Source organism: Lepidochelys kempii, chromosome 1 (assembly GCF_965140285.1).
Source record: "Lepidochelys kempii isolate rLepKem1 chromosome 1, rLepKem1.hap1, whole genome shotgun sequence".
NCBI lineage: Eukaryota > Metazoa > Chordata > Testudines > Cheloniidae > Lepidochelys > Lepidochelys kempii.
In genome coordinates, this window is record NC_136380.1 from 166368870 (window position 1) to 166390363 (window position 21494).

A 21494-nucleotide genomic window follows, 5' to 3' on the forward strand; every position below is an offset into this window, starting at 1 on the left:
ACACATTTTTGTGATAACCTTTCCTGCAAGGATGGCCCTGCACGTCTCACTGAAGAAGAATGAAACAAACAGACACCCACTGGATTCCACTGATTTTTTGCTGCTGTTGTTGGATTAGCCAATACCCAGAAAGCAGGATCTTTAGGGGAATTTCCCTTGTGTTCTCAGAGTCTTGTGAGGAACGTTTTCTTAAACTTCCTGCAATTGCTTACCCTGGCGGGGACAGCCCGCTGGTGTTTTAACATCATACCAGAACTGCTCTGACTGCGAGCACACGTTGGGCTCCTGCTGGAATCACAGAATCTCAGGGTCGGAAGGGACCTGAGGAGGTCATCTAGTCCAACCCCCTGGATCAAAGCAGGACCGATCCCCAATTTTTGCCCCAGATCCCTAAAGGGCCCCCTCAAGGATTGAGCTCAGAACCCCTGGGTTTAGCAGGCCAATGCTCAAACCACTGAGCTATCCCTCCGCCCCACCCCCAATCAGAGGGCTAGGCACGGAAGGCCTAACGCTGCAGTGGGGGCCTAATTCCCTGCCTCCTCCCGGGCCTAGGTAGATGTGCTTGGACGGGAGGTGGGTGGCCTAGAGGGGGCTTGGGCGTGCAACAGGGGCATGGGGCTGGATGTCCAAGGGCGTGTAGGGAGGGCAGGGGCGCGGGCCCCCCTGGAGCTCGGAGACAGCCGGGGGCTTCTTCAGCCAGCGCTGGGCGGCTCGGGCGCTGCCGGGCTGCAGTTTCCAGAGGACCGAGCAGGGAAGCGGACGCGGGCCGCTTCCGGGAGAGCACAGGCCGGGCCAGCCCGCCGCGTGTAGCCGCCGTGCGCAGCCTGGAGGCGGCCGCGATGGGCGCCCCCAAGCGAAAGAGCCCCGCGCCCGGCCCGGCGGAGGCCAAGCGAGCCCGCGGCGCGGAGGGGGAATTCACGGGCACCCACTTCAAATCGCTGCTGCGGGACCCCGAGACCGCGATCCAGGGTGAGCCGGGGCGGGAGCGGGGCTTGGGCTTACACGTGCTTCCCCCGGGGGAGCCTGCCGCCGCCGCCCTTGAACTGGCACTGGCTGGGCTCCAGCGTGGGGCGCCCCCAGGCTGCTCTTTGAGTTGTCCCCGGCCATCGCCCCCCCGTGCTGCTGCCTTGGCACTCTGTGCTGAGGTCCTGCTGCGCTCGCCGCCTGCCCCGCGTTATTTCCCGGGCATCGCTGCTGTGTCCGCGCACCCTGCCCTGCTCCCCTCCCCGTGCTGCTCCAAGCGCCTTACTGTTCCCAGTCATGTTGCTTTTATGCATGATGGGCCGTCCCTGCGGGGAGGGGGGATTGAGACCCACACCTAGGAGCTTGTTTAGTGCTGGTGCCCCAGTGATACATGAATTATTGTTGTATTTGTACTGTGGATCGCTCGCTGTTACTGTTCACAAAGATTTTGCATTTTCTCTCTCTATATTACTTTTTCACTAGGCAGTCTTGGATGTAATTGGGTGCATTATATGTATTTTCTATAGTATACAAGTATTCCTGTAATTAATGCAAAAAAAAAAAAAAAAAAGAGAGAGAAAGGAAAGAAAAGGGGGGGCCTTTTATTGCTCTCCAAAACTATTTTGCAGTTTTTGCATGTTTAAATGAGCTTGAAATGATATGAAGTAATTCAGTGTTCAGGGTAGAAATATTCTTGGATAAATTCTGTCCTTTGTGGGGATTTATTCAGTGAAGTGTAGTTGGTTGCATTGTGCATTTGTAACTTGCCCATTCTGTATTAGTGGATGTATCTTTGGATTGGCAGTAATATGCCTAGCACTCAGGTGAATATACAGGAAGAAAGAAAACGTTAACAAGTAGATGATATTGGTCTAAGTTTCTTCCCACACTGAATGTCACATACTCCGTATCAGGTTTCAGAGTAACAGCCGTGTTAGTCTGTTTTCACAAAAAGAAAAGGAGTACTTGTGGCACCTTAGAGACTAACCAATTTATTTGAGCATAAGCTTTTGTGAGCTACAGCTCACTTCATTGGATGCATACTGTGGAAAGTGTAGAAGATCTTTTTGTACACATAAAGCATGAAAAAATACCTCCCCCCACCCCACTATCCTGCTGGTAATAGCTCATCCAAAGTGATCACTCTCCTTACAATGTGTATGATAATCAAGTTGGGCCATTTCCAGCACAAATCCAGCAGGAGAGTGGGTTTGTGTGTGTGTGTGGGGGTGTGTGTGTGTGTGTGTGAGAAAACCTGGATTTGTGCTGAAAATGGCCCAACTTGATTATCATACACATTGTAAGGAGAGTGATCACTTTGGATGAGCTATTACCAGCAGGATAGTGGGGTGGGGGGAGGTATTTTTTCATGCTTTATGTGTATAAAAAGATCTTCTACACTTTCCACAGTATGCATCCGATGAAGTGAGCTGTAGCTCACAAAAGCTTATGCTCAAATAAATTGGTTAGTCTCTAAGGTGCCACAAGTACTTCTTTTCTTACTCCGTATCAGACACTTCTCCCATGAACCTGGGCAAATTATAATGCAGTGTGCAGAGTTTGTGAAGCTGGAATAAAGGTTATATCTGTCATTTGAAAAGCATGCTTTTGATTACAGATGTAAATGCTTATTTTCTTTCAGGTTTAGAAAACTTCATCTCCACAGCTAAGACATTATCATCTACTGAACTATATGATGTAGTAGAGGGATATATAAAAATTTCTGTGGAGTGTGCTGAAATTTTCAGACTTTTGGATGGTGAAAGAAGGCCTGAAAGTGAAGTAAGTTGTCCACATGCATTGCATTTGTAATGGACAGCAGAGTGTGCATTGAATAGAATATTTAATAATTGTAGTATAAACACAGAATAAAAGCATTTATTTGGAGATCTGAGGAGCAGAAAAATCGGTTGTTAAGTTGGCAGTGGCGTTATAACTTTGTCATAAAACGTAAAGGCGTCCTGCAAAGCCTCTTACATGTGCTAAACCTAATGTATTCTGAATAGTCCCATTGAAGTCAAGCTCTGTAGTATTGGGGCCTTTGAATTTTGTTAAGAAAATCTTTTATAAAACTCAAGACCAACAGAAAAATTTATGCACACTTGCGCACACACAAATCTAATAAAAGCATTTGTTGTTAAATAAACAAGCTTTCCTTTGTAGAGTTTGATATCCAGCTATTGCAGCATTAAGAACCAGAAGGTAAAACTTATTGTCTGAGCTGAGAGAAATGCAAAACATAAACAAGAGTGTAAATAGTGACCAATATACTGGATTTATAGAGCTCTCTTTCCGCTAATTATCTGAGGCATTATTAGTAATTTAGGTAAAGAAGTGTTTGTTTACAACGGATTAAAGTTGATAGAGCCCCTTTTAACTTTCAATAAACAATCTCTTTAATAAAATATCCTCTCTGTCTGCATAACAGCAAAACTATGTATACATCATATCTTACTTTGTTAGCTGCTTGCTGTGTAGATATTCTTCCACTTACTAATAAAACACAGAGTTTGAGATTTGTAAGGCCCTGATGCAGCAGGGTTGTGTGTGTATGTAGGGTTTCACTGTGAGGAGCTCAGTGCAGTATTGGGCTTAGGTATAGTTTTTGAGCTCTGTATATAATGGCATTACAGTAGTACCTCAGAGTTATGAACACCTCGGGAGTTGAGGTTGTTTGTAACTGAACAAAACGTTATGGTTGTTCTTTCAAAAGTTTACAACTGACCGTTGACTTAATATAGCTTTGAAACTTTACTATGTAGAAGAAAAATGCTGCTTGTAACCATCTTAATTTAAATGAAACAAGCCCAGAGTTTCCTTCCCTTGTCAAATTTTTTTTTTAAACTTTCCCTTTAGTTTTTAGTAGTTTACATTTAACATAGTACTGTGTTGTATGGTATTTGCCTTTTTTTGGTCTCTGCTGCCTGATCGTGTACTTCCAATTTCAAACAAGGTGTGTGGTTGACTAGTGAGTTTGTAACTCTGGTGTTCGTAACTCTGAGGTTCTACTGTATATTTGAGTATTATTTTCCATTCTGTCCATGTGTGCATCCTAGTATCTTGTTTCCTTTATTGAATGCTGCTGCACTATGAGCAGATGTTTTAATTGTGCTGTCCATATTGAGGCCTAGGTCTTAATCTTTACTGGTTACAACTACTTTAGAATACAGTAAGTGTGTGAGTAGTTCAAATGATTCTCTCTGATGTACTTTGTCTTGCTGTTGTCAACACTAAATTTCATGACTTTTGCAGCTGGAAACAAGGAGAAGAGTTGGTACCATGTGACCAGCCACGTCTCTGCTGCTCAGTAGTGACCCATAGACTATAGTATGGAAGCCTCTGTCCAAGCATATTATTTCAGTGTTAACCATCTGGAAGAGAATCAGTGTGTGTTACCTCGAGTTTCACATTTGGAAGCATTTCCTCTTGTTGCACAGTTACTTATTATTTATTATGTTTACTGTTCTAATTTTCTAATTTATATTTGCTTGTATAGGGATATTGGAGGAAAGTAATGGCAACAATGTTTTAAAATATCTCTGAACTTTGCAGATGCTGTTAATTTTTCAAGCTTTGGAAGCCATCTTGTTGAGAACAGCAAGTGACCTGTCCCATTTTTCTGTTGTGGGGATGAACATAGTAAAGAAGTTGATTAATAGCTACATGAGATTAATCTATGCTGCTTTGTATTCTGAAAGTCACCGGTAAGCCTACTGCATACCAGAGGGAGAACCTGTGTTGGTTGCTCTGACACAGTCGCAATATGCTGCCTTGGGCCACCATCCTGCAAAAAGACCTAAGCGTGTGCTGAACTATTTGCAATGTGCAGTCGCACTGACTTTGGGAGGACTGCTCACAGTGTATAAACTTAGGCACATACATATAAGTGTTTGCAGGAATGCTGCAGGGAGTAGTGCTGCGCTTGACTTTAGCTGAGTCTGTAATTTTCCATTCTCTTCCTCTGCTTGCTTTGTTTACCCTAACTACGTTATTTGTGGTATGAAACTGCTTGAGGCACAGAGAGAGGTTTCCTTTTCTATTGCTCACCGAAGCTGAGCAGACTACTGTAACTCCTCGCTTAACATTGTAGTTATGTTCCTGAAAAATGTGACTTTAAGCAAAACAATGTTAAGCAAATCCAATTTCCCCATAAGAATTAATGTAAATGGGGGGGTTAGGTTCCAGGGAAATTTTTTTCACCAGATAGAAGACCTACACACACACTATAAGTTTTAAACAAACAATTTAATACTGTACGCAGCAATGATGATTGTGAAGCTTGGTTGAGGTGGTGAAGTCAGAGTGTGGAAGAGGGTGGGATATTTCCCAGGAAATGTCTTACTGCTAAATGATGAACTAGAACAGCTGAGCCCTCAAGGGTTAACACATTGTTAATGTAACCTCACACTCTGCAAGGCAGCACAAATGGAGGGAGGGGAGCCAGCATGGCAGGTAGAGACACACACCCTGTTTGTGAGAGAGAGAGATGCACATTGCCCCTTTAAGTATGCTGACTCTAAGTACATTGCCTTTTTAAGTAGATCAGCAAGTGACCCTGACCCTAACCCTAACCCACAGCCCCTGCTGCCAGCATGCTCCCTCCATCCTGAGCCCTGTCGTGTGTGTCCCGTCCCCCCCCCCCCATGGAAGATGGGGTAAGCGAGGAGCAGGAACAGGGGGGAGTGGAACACCCTGACATTAGCTCCCCTCTTCCCCAGCCCCTGTACAGCAAGCAGGAGGCTCCTGGGAGCAGCACATGGCAGTGGGGAGGGACAGCTGAACTGCCAGCAATTGATAGCCTGCTGGGTGGCTGCCGCACAAGGAACTTAGGGGAGCGGGGAGATAATAGGGGGGCTGCTGGTCCACCCTGATTTCAAGCCCCCACCTGATTCTAGCTCCAACGGGCTGCTCTTTCTGCAAGCAGTGGACAAAGCAGGCAGCTGCCAAACAACATTATAAGGGAGCATTGGGCAACTTTAAAGGAGCATGTTCTCTAATTGATCAGCAACATAACAATGAAACAACATTAACCGGGATGACTTTAAGTGAGGAGTTACTGTACCATGCTGATGGCAAGAAATGTTGAGTTTGATTGTTGCTTCTTTTTCCTAGTCTTTTTACAAAATATTGTCACATTTGTAATAGAATTTCTCCATCAGCCCAACTTTTCTTAGATACCTTTTCCTGTCTCTTAAATGTGACAACTAATTTTTTTGATTGAATTTATTTTTTAATTTATTTATAACCTAAGTCCACAGGAGGTACTTCAACAACCATTTCTTCTGCCTTGTCCCTCCATGGCAGTTGAGGTTTGGAGGGTGGTTCTTGCTTTACATCCCAGTATGTCATTTGGATGAGGGAAGGTGCTTATTGGTTCAGGGACCCTGTCTGTGGCATTCAGAGCTCTTTGTCAGCTCTGTGTAAGCATGAAAGCTTGTCTCTCTCACCAACCCAAGTTGATCCAATAAAAGATATTACCTCACCCACCTTGTCTCTCCAGTATCCTGGGATCAACATGGCTCCAATAACAGTACCAACAAAATAATCTACCCTCATAGTAATGACCCCAAAATACAGCTACTGGAGAAATCCTTCCAGAGCTTGCCTAAGGGAAACTGCTCTGTTGAATTTCAGATAGGGTGTTTTGACTTTTAGTAGCTACATTGGCCAAATGGTAAGGCGCAGGGGTTTGGCAGTCACAAAACAATTATTTTCATGTGCCAGTTGCACCAAACAGGTATAGAATATGATTAGAATAATTTGCTGAGAACATGTGTTGTCCAGCTGAAGCATAAAGAGGTCATGTTGTTGTGGCATATGAAGGCAGGATCTCTGCTTCATATGCATCTCCTCCTCAAGGTTTTTTATGAATGATAACGTTTCAATATTGGAACTTTAGGGCTTGATCCTGCAGCCATTAATAATGACATGTCTTCGCACATCAGTAAGGTCTGCAGAATCAGGCCCTTATGGCCCCAGTTTTGAAGTTAACAGCAAAATCCTGTTGACATCAGTGGATGCAGGGATTGGAGCCTTCATTTCTTGCGCTCTCCCCCTTGTTCTGGAAAATCAACATCCAGCCTCCCAGTATATTTGTGTGTGTAAGCTGAGTAGATAGGAACAATGTAGATGTAAATTCCTTTGTGCCTACTCCCTCTACATCAGTACCTCTGACTTTTTCCTTTCGTTACTCAGACTTCCACTCGAGTGAGTAAGGACTGAATATAAAATTTAAATGAAAACTGAGTAAGGACCTCAGGGTTTGATCCAGTGACAGGAACACAGCTCTTTTTCTGCATTCTTTAACAGAAAATAATAATACAAACAATTCTGTAGGAATGAATTAAGGCCCTGATCTTATAAACAGTTATGTTGGTGCTTAACTTTCCTGCCAGGGGTAATTCCAGTGACATTGCTCCCCAGACTAAAGTTAAGCACATGCATAAGAATTTGCAGGCTCAGGGCCTTGATCTGAGAAACACACATTTTAAAACAGGCAATATGAAAATAAGATTGGCCAGAATTCTGTGTGAATTAGGAAAAAGTCACGTGCATTTTGCCTAAATTAATAACAGTGGTTGCTTTGTAAAGATGCTGGATCTTGCATTCCTTATTGAGCCGCAGCTCCCATGGACTGTGAGAGCTTTGCATGCAGCAAAATACAGAATCAGGTTCAATGTGGTTAGAGCTTAGCTTTCCTCACTGTGTTTGCTTACTCACATTGGGACAGACTCAGAGTGCTGCTCTGTGCCTGCATTTCCCACTGACTTTGGTGGAAGTTGTGGCTGGATGATTTGAGAGGTATAAATTCTCACATTATAACGTCTGTGTAACCATCATTCCTTCAATAACATGCATTTCCCCCCTATTTATTCATGTAGGATGACTCGAGTATGCCTCACCTTGCTGTCGGCCATGGTGGCACAGGGGCCAGACTCTGCAAGGGATGTCTATAGCCATTTTGATTTTAATAATAAATTCCTGCCTGGATTAGTGAAGAAAAGAGATAAGAAGGTAAAGTGAGCAAAGTTTCTGCAGGGGTCAGATGATCTGGCATGGAGGTATCTTCGGTTTACTTTTGCGAATTTTTAAAATAAACTTGCTAATGCGACTCCACTGTATTTTCATGCACTACTGCTTCTCCACCTCTTCCTTCCCCTTTTCTGTCTGATTGTTATACAAGATCTCCCATAATGACAGACACTTATAAACATCCATGACCCCTGGGTGTTTCCCATTTAAGTGAATGGGAAACTCTTCAGAGATCAGCGCTAGTACCTATTATAAACATAGTCCTGGCACCTGGGAGTTGCTCATTTCATTTCCATGCCTGCTTGATCTCTGCTACCCTGGTGAAGTGGAGCGCCTGAAGATTATAATGCCATGGGGAAAACAGGTTGAGTTTTGCTGCCATAGTATTGGGTGGCTTAGTTTGTTATGAAACTGCATCATGGCTTATTATGTGGTTTGGTGGCCATAGGACAGAACTGCCATTAGACAAGACCTTTTAAGGCTAGAATGGAATGAAGGCAAAGGCAATGTTTTAATGCTTTTAATTTATGTTTCAGAGGGGTGGAAATTGTCCAGTTCTAAAATTAGCAGGTTAAATCCTGGCTCTGTAGAAGTCAGTGGGAGTTTTGCCATCAGTTTCAGGGGGGCCAGGATTTCACCCAATATTTATGAAAAAGCTACACTCTGCTTTGGAAATTGTAACTAATGGTTTTAGGGGAAAATAGGTTGGGTTTTTTTTTATGTTAAATTATCAGGAGTGTCAAGTCTGGTGTTCCCTGGTTTTGCTGTTTTTGTGAACTCTCACATCTTAATTGAAGGTCTTGGGTGTTAAATCTTTATCCAGGATATTCATTTAACAATGTGTTCATTAGTCATGGGAGTAAATTAGATATTATTAACCAAAACAGAGTTTCAGACATGCCTGAAAATTCCTCCTTGTCTCAGTTGTTCAGATTTCACTCCATTGTGATGTCCTCATTTCACTAGTTCTCTAGTTGTAATAGTGTCTCAGCGTAGACCAGACCTGAATTTCTAATGTAAAAATCAGGCAGAAAACTAACAAACTCCCAAAATCTTTCATGTCCCCACTGCTATTTCTTTTCTTTCCCCCTTTTTGCAAATCACTTTTAAAGGGGAAGTTCTTTCTCATTGTACTCCAGTAATTATATTTTATTTGGGGATTTTTACATATAGTTTAAATGACATACACTAACGCAGTGGCTCTCAACCGTTCCAGACTACTGTACCCCTCTCAAGAGTCTGATTTGTCTTGTGTACCCCCAAGTTTTCACCTCACTTAAAAACTTTCAAAATCAGACATCAAAATACAAAAATGTCACAGCACACTGTTACAGAAAAATTGCTTATTTTCTCCTTTTTTACCATTTAATTATGAAATAAATCAATTGGAATATAAATTTTGTACTTATATTTCAGTGTATAGTATACAGAGCAGTATAAACAAATCATTGTCTATGAAATTTTAGTTTGTACTGACTTCATTAGTGCTTTTTATTTAGCCTGCTGTAAAATTAGGCGAATATCTAGATGAGTTGATGTACCCCCTGGAAGACCTCTGAATACCCCCAGGGGTACATGTACCCCTGGTTGAGAAACACTGCACTAACAGGCTAGGGATTTCATTTTCCAGGTGGAAGTTAAATAATTAATCCTTAAAAACAATCATAATTTACAGTCAGATCCTGTGGCCTTTATGGAGACAGAACTCCTGTCGGTTTCAGTAGCATTGCCAATACAAATTGGTCCTGAGCAACAGCACCCTATTAGTCTGGTCCTTGGGTTGTCTTATGAGACAGCCAGTTGTCTTGAATAGCGCAACAATCTGTGGTGGTTTGGTGATATGCGCAAATGGGGATTAGGGTGTGACCACCAAACCACTTATCATTTGTGACCTAGGCCAGGTATTCAAAATTGAAAAATTAGTGAATCAACCAGCCTTTCTAACTAGATGCTAAGATATGAAAGGTTAATAGCCTGTGATTGACAAACTCATGTCGTTTTTCAGATTAATGTACTGCGGATGTGTTTATATAAAACATATCTATACAACTTATTACATATTTTATGATAACCAACTGCTGCTGTAATAATTTTGCAATTGTGTACAAGCTATATGCTAAAAGTGTCTTTTTTAATTTTCTTTTAGGGGAAACCAGATGTCCGTATGGCATATATTCAGTTTGCTCTCTCCTTTTTAATTGCTGGTGACAACACAATCCTAGTACAAGTGCTAGAGTTAAAAGGTACTTCACAGTTACTGCTTTTGTTAAAGGAGTATCTTTTAAAGGTGATGTTTGAAAATATGAACCAATTACATAGCATTGACAAGACAAAGGAAATTCATTTTTAAAAATTGACTTTAAATAAGCTTATGCTTTCCAAAACACTTGGCTGTACTGGCTGAAAATAATGGTGATGGTATTGCTTATGCTGACTGCAAAGAAACTGCAGGATAACTAGGAAGGCCTAGATGACCCAGTTAATGATAAATAAACTTATACTACCTTCAGAACCACAAAGATCAGAAGACAGAGGAGACTTCATGGCTTTAAAAGTTGTTCATAATGTAATAACATTGGATGTGCTGCCTTCTTTTAAGGTTAAATATTTAAAAATCAGGCAAGGTCTAGTTTTTGAACACAGTGAAATTAATTCCTGTGTAGACAGCCTGTGCAAGGCCCATGTAAGCCCTCTGAATGGATTGTTCTTGGGTCAAATGGCCACTGTCTCTGGCCGCTGGACCCCTTAAGCCCTTCCTTTGGCTTCTGCAGGGAAGTGCCATCAGAGGGTGATTGTACAACCCCCAGATATTGAGGAAGGGGTGATTGTACTAGCCCCGTGTAGAATAGCTCACAGAACCGCAATAGAGACAAAATCAGGGTTTTTAGCTAATTTAGGGTCTACGTCTGAAAAGACTTATCTACGCACTTGGCTTAACGTACTAAGAACTGGATCCAATGCTCATTGAAGCTAAAGGGAATACTCCTGTTGATTTCAGTGGGCCTTGGATCAGACCCTATAATTAATCCCATTGACTTCAATGATTGTAGGTCCTTCAGGGCTGGGGCTGTCATTAACTATATATTTACACAAAGCCTAGCACAGTGGGGCTCTGACCTGGTTGAGGTCTCTAGGCGCTCTAGCTCAATATAAGTATTAAATAATAATAACTGAGCTAACTGGCTTAATAATTCTTACAATAAGTATTTCATAAAAGGCAATGTCACGGCAGTTTGTTTATCACTGTATTATCTATTCACTATGCATGCTAATACTGGTATTTTTGTTCGTCTTTAAATACAACACAGAGATGAGTGACATGACATTGTAGACAAACAAGTACAAATCCCCTGAAATTAATTTCATATTCAAATGTTGCTTGTCTTCAGATCACGACTCTAACATTTGAAATATGTTCTTAGATTTCATTCCAGATATTCTTAGGACTGGATTAAAGGAAGATAAAGTTTCTGCTATCAATCTTCTGCTTTCCACGCTGGGAACAAAGGTCTGATATGCCCTTGAAATGGCTTTGTCACTTGCTTTCTGTTTCTCTTGCTACTGAAGACAGCTTTACAACGCAATCCCAAAGAATATACACCTATTTATTACTCTGGCACTGTGCTGCAAAGGATCATCGGCATTTCTGTTGCTGAGCTTGTTCATCGGGGGTTTATATGTTGGCCATAAAATTGTCTCAGGGCTAAAGTTTGTAATGTGATATTTTTTAAGTAGAATATTAAATGAAATAGCCAAGCTGCTGAATTTAAGAGCGAATTACTGCTTGTATGTAACGTTTCTCACACATCCCATCTCATTTACCTCCTGGAGAAGTGGGGTGGCATATCCACAATAAGTTATTACTCTTACTTTGAAAATCTAGCTATTGAACACACTGCCTCACTTCCAGAAGGAGTAGAGATTTTGTTGCTTTCATATTGGGAGCTGTTGGGGCAAATGGGGTGCAGAGAATTGCCCTTGTCTGGTGGGTGAAGCACCTTTACCCATAGGTTCCAATTAAAGACATAGTCTTGATGTGGTTCTGTAGCATCCCTCATCCTGACCTCCTGACTAGAGATAACTGTTGTGGTCTGGATCTGCTTGCTGTTGACACTGGGAGTCTCCTGATATGGGGCTAGTGATGTTGTCTGCCAGGCAAAGCTGTTTTTTGATGGAAAGAGGAAAATGATGGTTTTTATAATGAAGGTTTCCAGTAAAAACCCAGGGCTGCATCCAGGAAAGCTGCTGCAGGGAGGACTACTTTTCATGTGCAACGTAAACCCATTGAAAGAGAAGGGAGAAGTTGGTTCTGTGATGGGGTGTCATGTTGTCTGGTTCTATTATGGGGTGGGGAAAGCAGATTTAAGTTACATCAAGGCTGCTATGGAAGCCTGATAACAGAAGTAATTGAGAATTGCTGTAGAATCAGTTGTCTTCAGCTGCTTTGGCCACATCCCCTTGTGTATCAGCAGTTTCCACATTTTGAGCTCTATTGCCCCGTCTGTCCCTTTTCCATATGGAAGAAACCTAACAGGAAAGGGTAACTGACCATATAAATGAAAACTGTGCTTTTGCTTACATTAAATTAAACTTTAAAAAAGCTAGCATCATGATTGCAAAATCAGGACCTTAGAAATCAGGGAGTTCCAGAAATGAATTTTTCTCCTGCATTGTTAGCTTATCTGTGTTGCATATCTTATTCTGGTATGTATCATGGTTGTGTTAATAACATCATACATGAGGTTTACAATTTAACAAGGAAAACAGGAATAAAAAATGAAGCTACAAACAAGCCTCAGCTATCCAAATCTTGCTTAACCAAAACTCTTGGTTCTCCAAAAGTCAGATGTGTCCCTGAAGGTGTGATTGAAGCTCAGGTCCTGTAGAGCTGCAGAAGAGTCTGATTCTGCAAAGCTTATGTCTTAGCCTGGAACAAACCAGTCGCCATTGCTAACATCTGCTTGGTGCATTCAGTGGATTACTCTGGTAACAACTCTTGCCAGCTTCCCCCAGTGGATTTTGTCAGGTCCTGTATTCAGAGTAGAGCTTCCAACATACACAAACTCCACGTATAGCTAACACTCCCTCCTCTTCAGGTTCCATAGCTAGCAAGCTCTGCCAGTTTTTCTAACAGCTTTCCAGTTCCTTGTCTGGAGCTAATGGGGTTTTGGCATTTCAATGGTTAAGGGAGTTCCTTAATATGCTCTGACTTAAAGTAGATTGAAACAGGAGAGGCTGCTCGCGGTACACTAGCCAAGAAGGAAGAGGAGCAGTGGGAGAGGGCTGCTTCCCCAAGCCAAGGAGAAAAGGGGAAACACTTTTGTTCTAGTAGAGGAGAGGGAGCTGCGCAAAAGCAATACGAGTGCAAGGTGTGATGGAGATGATTATTTTCCATTTTGTTGTAATTTGCAATACACTAAAGACTTTCTTTTTATTGTTTTCAGGTGGTTCAAAATAAAAGTATCAGTAAGACGCAGAAGGTGCGCTTTTTTACTGTGGAAGTATTAGGTCACATTGCGTCTCTTTACCGTTGGAATGGGATTACCGATGTCAGGACTGAGGATGTCAAGGTCTGGTAATTTCTTTTGTGAGATGTTTCTCCTGACTCCCTTTCCTGTACCTCTTTCCTCACTCTCCTTGCTTGAATCTGTGCAGCTCACAAACAGGAGAAATAGACAGGTGGGCTAGGGCTCCCCCTGTTTATGATCCCAAGAAGAGGAGAGCGAACCAGGCTATACGCTGCTTTAAAGAAACCAACAAATGACTTCCCTGGGCTGGACTACTAGTGCTTCAGTTCTAGGAAGAGTGGCAGTAGGGCTGCACCTTTTTTCTGATTACCTTCATGCTGCTTTGGGGGCTCTCTTTTCTGTCTCCCAATTTCTGGAGCTCCAGAGCAGAAGTGCTGCCTTTGGGGCATGTTGATACTTCAGCGTTCTTCTCTGCTTGGCTGTCGGGAAGAATTTGCTCCCTGCATTAGGGCAAGATGGAGTAGGAGAGAGCAAAGGCTGGAATGTGCAGTGCCTCTCTCGATACCCTTTCCACGTACCCAGTCTCCATACATCAGACTGGGCTGACTCTGAAATAATGCCCCAGAATAAAGAGCAGTCTCGTCTCTCGGCCCGACTCTGCTCTTGCTTCCGTCAGCAAATGAAGTCACGCTTGTATAAAACTGTCTTTAAGGAGTTAAGAGTCATTCTTCTCAAACCTAATACCTGCTAGCACTGCATTGAAAAGGGGAAACACTTTTGTTCTAGTAGAGGAGAGGGAGCTGCGCAAAAGCTTTGTTGCTTTGTTTTTACTCTGCATAACAAGAATTGCACCTGTTGTTATCTTTTAGTTCCACTTTTGTGTAATGGAAATATCTGAGATGTGGGGTGTCTAAATTGTCTTAGTGCCTTATGGGAAGCTTATGGAATGGAATGAAAGACTCCCATTGCTTTTGATGGACTTTGTATCAGGCCTTTAGATCAGTATCCATAGATTTTAAAAGACCAACTCTCTCCATGAAAACTTCTACCATTAATGGGCTGTCGCTTTGTCAGCTCTTATCCTGGTACTTACTGTATATTTAGTTCAGCTTATAAGAAGCCTGTAAACTCCTGGCAAGGACCTGTTTCCATTAAGTGTTTAGTACAGAGCCATGCACACCTATGACTATACATGCGTTTCAGCTGTGAATTATTCACACTGTTGCTGTGTGGATCAAACTGCTACTTTGTCAGTGATTTCCCAGCAATAACTTGACAATGAATTTTACATTTGCAGAAGTCTTAAACTCTGCCATATCAAAAGAGTTAAAGTAATAAGTCATTGACCTGGTCTGGTCTCTCATTTTTTTGCTGTATCTGTAATGGAATTCATGCTTTTTTCATCCCTAGAGAGTTAGCATGTGCAGGACATTGGTAGCTATCCATCTTTCATGTGCTGTATTAAAATTGCTCTTGGTGTGGCCAACATCTTGACCCAGAATTGGTCCAAGGAACATGTTCTTTGTTTTGTATGCTTCATGCTGATAGCGTCTGTGATTTCTATGACAGCTTTCTTGCACTGATTCTTAGTAGTAAGGCTGAAAGTAGACGTTTTAAATTAATTTTGAAATCTTAATTTTTATGGTGCCAGCATATTGTTTGGCCATAATCCCTTTATAAAAGTGAGATACTTACATCTCTATTTAGCTTCATTTTTCTCTTTGTTCATCTGGCCTGGTTCTTTTTACTGTCCCTATTTCTTGCCAGAAAGCCCAAGAAATGCCCTGTAATTAATAAAAGCATTCCCAAGGTATGCAATTTGAGTCCTATGAATAGAAGGAATCCTATATTATTGAATGTGTTTAATACACAGGTTAAAACTTGCCTTGTTAACGTAACCAAAATATAAAATGAGTGAGGTAGGAGTTGTCTGTGTATAAATCAAGCTGTATAAAATACAGATAAAAGTGAATTTGTTTTAAGATTTTCTTTTCATTAAACTAACAATTAAAATGTTTGTTTTTCACAATTCTCGTGTACTTTGTAGGTTACTCAAGATCCTGAAGAGGCAGGAAAGGTCATGGTAAGAGAACTGGTTCATAACTTCTTAATGGACCTGTGTTGTTCTCTGAAACATGGCATTAATTTCTATGATCGAAGCCTTGGCACGTCTGGCAGGTGAATTACCAGTGCTTTTTTGTCTATATAATATATATATTTGGGGGGTGTTGGTATTGGGTTTCCAGTCTGTATTTCATAGATTTTTACAATGGCCAGATTTTTAAGGCCATTCTAGTCGTCTAGTCTGACCACATGATAACACAGGCCATACATTTTCAGTAATTCCTGGATTGAGCTCAATAACGGGGTGGAACTAAGGCATATGTTTTAGAATGACATCCAATTTCAATTAAAAGATTTCAAGTAATGGAGAATCCACCACATCCCTTAGCTATCTGTTCTAATAATTACCCTCCCTATTTAAAAATGTTTTCCATTGGAATTTTTTAAGCTTCAATTTCCAGCCATTGGATCTCATTATACTTTTGTCTGCTAAATTAGAGATCCCTCTAGGATCAGGTAAGTATAGACTGCAAGGGTTCTTATAGACTCTGATTAAGTTGCCTCTTAACCATCAGGTATTTGAGAAGTTAAATAGATTAAATACCTTAAGTCTTTCATTGTAAGGGGTTTTTTCCAGACCTCGGATCATTTGTTAGCATAAAGTAACAGAGATGAAATTGTTTAATGTAGACCTTGCCATGCCGAAGTATCTGTTTTAACTTACTGCTTGTAGAACTACATATACATACCCTTGTCCCCCTAAATGTAACGTGAGTTTTGCTATGGACTTCGGTGGCACCGGCATTTGGTTCATAACACCTGACCAGGTTTTTCATTGGTCTCACTGTCACTGTTGGTTTACTGGATAAAATACTTATACATCCAGTTTATGAACAACAGGGAAAATAATCTAAACTTCTGTGTGTCCATGGAGGGAGGCGGGTACAGTGATGTAATGCTTCATTGTTAGACAAACCAGTGGCTGAAGTCCATTTATAACTCTTATATTCACGCAAATTGTTTTCTTGCTTTGGAGGAGCAAAATTTGAAGAGCTGTTCCCTTGGCATTTACAACATTCTCACTTGGCTCGGGTTCATTTAGAAGAAGCCATCTGCAATGCCACGACTGAACAGATTTTAAAATGAAAACCAGATTTTAAAAGAACCTATCTTCATAAGGGGGGGGCTACAGAAAAATATTTTCCAGTTTAATATAATGCTATAATTCTATGTTTTCAAGTTTATGAAATTTGGTTGGAATATTTTTTGGAATGTCTCAGTGATACTGTGTTGATGAGGGTTCTGTTTTAGCTACAGTACATTATGTAAGAGACCTTCAGCTATATTCTGTTCTTAGTTACACCAATATAAATCTAGAGTGACTCTATTAATGTCAGTGGAGTCACTTTGGATTTACACCAGCAAAAATGAGAGGAGAGCAGAATTTGACCTCTTGCATTTTAACATTATTAATACTGGAGTTACCGAACTAGTGGAGTACTTAAAAATATTAAAATTGTGACCTCTCCCGCCCCCCACCAAAATTTGTTTTTGTAGAGGAGGAAATTTGGTGCTTCTGCGCTTTCTGCTGAATTTAAAAACTGCTACAGAGGATGAGATGGTTGCTGATCTTATGGTGAATATTCTTAAAGTGTGCCCAGATTTACTGAATAAATACTTTAAGGAAACCCAGTATTCCTTCATTCCCAGACTGAAGTCCACCTGGTTAGACAATATCAAATTGCTAAAAAAGGTAAGAGAGAGATGAAAAATGTGTGCTTTCTGTATATGGAAAAGCCTGGTTTTGAGGCTTTTTTTTTTTTAAAAGATAAAAAAATTTTGTTTAAACAAGTACTATTATTTTGTATGATTGTGGAAGACAAATGACAGAAAATTCAAACACTCGTGGCCTACCGAAAGCCACTTAACAAGGAAATTCGGTGCTATATTGGATAATTTGCCCTTAACTCCACCTGTTACAGCTGGGTCTTGCAGCACATTCTAAGTACTGTACTGTTAGTCCGGTGCAAAATTCACTGCTCTTGAAGTGCCATGCAATACATGGGCCCAGTCAGTTTTATATTGTGGAAATAATTTTTTGTGTGTGACTTCAGATTGAAGATCTTGGCCTGAGCTGGTGTAAATTGAAGATGCTCTGTTGACTTCAGTAAAGCTAAACTGATTTGCACCAGCTGAGGATCTAGCCTCTTATTTGAAAGAAACAGTAATTTGGTGTCAGAGGAGAATGTGCCTAAAGTGAGGCTCTAGTGGATGAAGGTGTAGTGTGTTCCCAGCTGTGTACACACCCTGGTTAGTGATGTTCCCTCACCAAAAAGGCAGCAAGGCACTTACCTTAAATAATTCATTTATTTTAAAAATCAAACCAGATCCGAAGGCCCAGTTACAGAGAAGGTAAACTTTTGTGGTTTAAATGACCTAAACAGGAAGGACAGGAGGGTTCTGAAATACCTTCAGAGATTGATGTTCTGTGAGGAAAGAAGAGGCAGGGTGCTGTAAAATAAACGTTGAAGATGGTAAAGAAAAAAGTCACACCCTGTTTTCTGGGAACGCTGAGGAAAGTGAACCATGGCCGGAGCCATGGCAGCTCTGAGAGGTGTAGCTGTAAAGTGAGTGAGAAGGTCGTTTGGTAAAAGGCCATTCTGGGAGTAGAAAGAGGTACAAACTTTTAGCTAAATTGGGAACGAGAAGGAGTTGGCATTACAGTCTGTGAGAAAAATCCCAGTGAGGATTTTGGTTTTCAAGACACAACAACAAATGGCTAGAGAATCCTTTTGTACTTGCTGTATACTCCTTTGTATTTTTTTATCTTAAAATAGCTGAGTGGGGTATACAGTGCCATCTGTTGAATAGAGCAGGGCTTCCAAGGATAATAGGCAAATTTTTTGCAGGTTTCCTGTATAACCGAACATAAAGTTGATGTATTCTCTGCAGGATATACTACTACTCCTTAGTAATCCTCATTGCAGAATGACTGTGTTTTAAGTATGTATGCTCTGTGGTTAACTTTCGAGTGCCCTTCTCTTTCCGTGGAACCTGACATTTAGTACTGTCGTTAGTAACATTTGACAAAAAATGTTGTGTTTGTAATGTGTTCTATAGAATTGGCTGCAAATCTGCACGATTACATCAGTCTTGGTTAAACTCTCTCATTTTTATTTCAGATCTATGAGGCTCAACCAGAGATTTCCAACTCTTTTAAAACTGCAGAGTTTATTCCACTCCCTAGATTGCTTTCTATGGTGATGGTAACAACAGTTCCTGTGGTGTGCAATAAAACTATGTTCACCCAGGGATTAAATGTAAGCGTTTTATTGTCTCTGGGTGGCTTTTCCCAAGCAACCTCCCTGGGGTTAAGAGTGTGAAAGGTGATCATCCAAGTAACTTAAAATCAAGTAATTATCAGTTTTTATGCCGAATGCTCCAAATAGTGACCCCAATTCAGGAAAGCACTTAAACATGTATTTAAGTCGCACTGATCGTTGCTTCTGTTAACTTCTTGTAAGCTACAGCTGTGCAAATGCTTACTGGTTGTAAGGGCTGGTGTTTTTTCTTCTACTGCGTACAGTGAGAATGCATGCGGTAAAAGAACCCAACCTACGTTTTAAGAAAAAATTATTTTGTTTACAAATTTCGACATATACGCCAAAATAAGTAGTTTGAATACAAAGCATAGGGAAGAAGCACTGTAACTTTGTTAATTCAGCTTCTCTTTCTTTTAGTTACCCAGCAAAACAGTGAAACACACCATCTTGTCCCTTATGTCAACTATTTTGAGAAGAGCCCTGAAAAATATTGAGCACTGTTTGAATGAGGAAATATGGCAAAAGTCAGAAATCTACACTCCATTGATGATGCAGGAATTTGTCCAACTGTACAGAGAAGCCCTTAGCAAGGTACAAAATAGAAAGTATTAACAACAAGGGGCCTAGAATTACACATTTGCAGCAGATAACTGCTCCAGTGCACTGGGGTACTCTGCCCCTGATTTATTGTATCCTGGGATCCAAGCACATAAAAGTTCCTTGGTATTTTATAGACATTTTTATTAAGTGTTAATAACCAGTGCTGTAGTACAGCATGGTAGCTAATAAATCTGGTCAGTGGAAATGCCAAAAAAATTCTGTTCTAAAATGAATTAATAACATTGGCAGCTGGTGTGCTAGTACTGAGGAAAACTATTAAAATTAAGAGCAGCTTTTTAATAATTTGGGGCCAAATTCTACACTCCCTTTAAGTAAATTGTAGTCAGTGGAGTTCATCCAGATTTACACCCTGGTGATCTATAGCAGAAACTGGTCCTTGGTTTGAAAATGTTTATTACATTGAAATCCAGACAGCCAAAAAATGCTAAGCACTTGGTAAACTTTTCATATCTGTTTTAATACAGTGTTCTTCTTTCATATGTATGTTCTCTGCAGAGCTGAAAATAAAAATCTGATTTCAGTATGTATTCATATTGCATCGTATAAGCAATTCTCCTCCTCAGTGTTAGGAATATTTGCAACATTACAGCATTGTGCAGCACTGAAGAGCTTTTGATTTTTTTCTCACATATATATATAATATATATTGCCTTTAGCTTTTACCCGACATGAACAGCATAGTGGCAGTCTGGCAGTCACTTCTAAAACAAGAGAGAGAACAACATGATGGGGAGAGAAGGGAAGACACCATTTCCATTGAGGAGGAAATGACTGAGATCACAGAAACCAATGAACAGCACGGTAGGAAAATATTTGTAGGCATAACATCCTATATGTATATAAACAGTTGTGGTGAAATCCTGGCCCCATTGAAGTCAATGGAAGTTTTGCCACCATTTCATTGGAGCCTGGATTTTATCCTTGGTATTTGGTATGCAGTCAGTTGGGTCTTTTCACAACGACCTTTGTCTATAGCTGTGTTCCAACATTTTTTAAAACTGAGTCCCTCTACAGGAAAATGAAACCAGTCGTGCCCTCTGTAGCCTAGCCAAATATTGCTAATGGCCTACATGTCTTAATTGATATGTCTTCTGTGCACCCATTCTTACTTTGTGCCCTCCCAGGGTGGCATGTCCCATGATGAGAGAAACGCTTGTGTAGCTCTTCACAATATGAAACTTCCTCTCCTTTCATCGCAGTTTTGTGAGCAGCGAAACAGTTAATAATATTGACACTTAAAGTATCATGACTGGCCTCTGATTTAGCACCTATCGTAACAAACTGGGCAGTTCACATCTAAAAAGCAGTTGTTTCAGGCTCTCTGCAAACTCAGACAGGCTCTGCTGCATCAGTTACTCGCAGGTCATGTTTTCAAGGTTTTCTTTGCAGCCATTACAGCTAGAGATTTCATTTTTAAAAAACTGTAAATTGAGAGTGTAGATAACAGTTGAGAGATGTGTCCTCATCTTCCCATCTAGTCTTTCACACCTGCTTGGGGGCGAGGGGATGTTCCACGTTTTGGGAAATGCTGGCCGACGGGGAAAAAAATGTTGTAAAGAATTGGTCAGCTATTTTTACTCTGTATTTATTTACTTCCACTAGCAGCTGTACAACAATTTGCCTTTATGCAGCCTCACATCAATTCAGCTGTCAATAAACCAGAAAAATAGTTTAGGCTGCTGAAATGCCTTTTGCTTTTAAGTGGATGGCTGCTGTGTGTGAAGGATGGTGTTTGTTGTACTTGCTGCTCATCTTACGGACACTCTGTGGTCTCCTTCTAAAGCTTCATCTTTGGAGATTATTTTTTAAAAAACCACAGCAGGGAGAGAGAAACCTTAGCTGAAATAAATAGTGATACATTTCCAGTATATACTGCATATCCAACACCAATGTACCCAATGTCAATGACAAAAAGCATTTGTATTGGTTAGCTGGATTCTTTGTTTTCCTATTTCTTTCTGACATTCAACTTTAGAGATTGATGGATGGTATAGAGTGTATGCTTTTTAAGGGAAGAGGTGGT

General features: G+C 40.9%; 1 protein-coding gene across 2 annotated transcripts in view; it reads left to right on the plus strand.

The window, feature by feature from the left end:
• The first annotated feature begins 253 nt into the window (after window positions 1-253).
• Window positions 254-21494, plus strand: part of URB1 (URB1 ribosome biogenesis factor) — a 71255-nt gene continuing 50014 nt past the window's right edge. The window contains exons 1-12 of one of the 2 annotated variants that reach the window (XM_073362303.1): window positions 255-969; window positions 2606-2745; window positions 4516-4667; window positions 7845-7977; window positions 10142-10238; window positions 11418-11503; window positions 13440-13565; window positions 15511-15641; window positions 17085-17280; window positions 18710-18847; window positions 19268-19441; window positions 20128-20272. In XM_073362303.1, coding sequence (XP_073218404.1) covers window positions 840-969; window positions 2606-2745; window positions 4516-4667; window positions 7845-7977; window positions 10142-10238; window positions 11418-11503; window positions 13440-13565; window positions 15511-15641; window positions 17085-17280; window positions 18710-18847; window positions 19268-19441; window positions 20128-20272 — 1648 coding nt within the window. In that variant the 5' untranslated portion in view covers window positions 255-839. Of the gene's footprint in view, window positions 970-2605; window positions 2746-4515; window positions 4668-7844; window positions 7978-10141; window positions 10239-11417; window positions 11504-13439; window positions 13566-15510; window positions 15642-17084; window positions 17281-18709; window positions 18848-19267; window positions 19442-20127; window positions 20273-21494 lie in introns of both variants that reach the window. The other variant, XM_073362312.1, reaches the window with a different exon arrangement.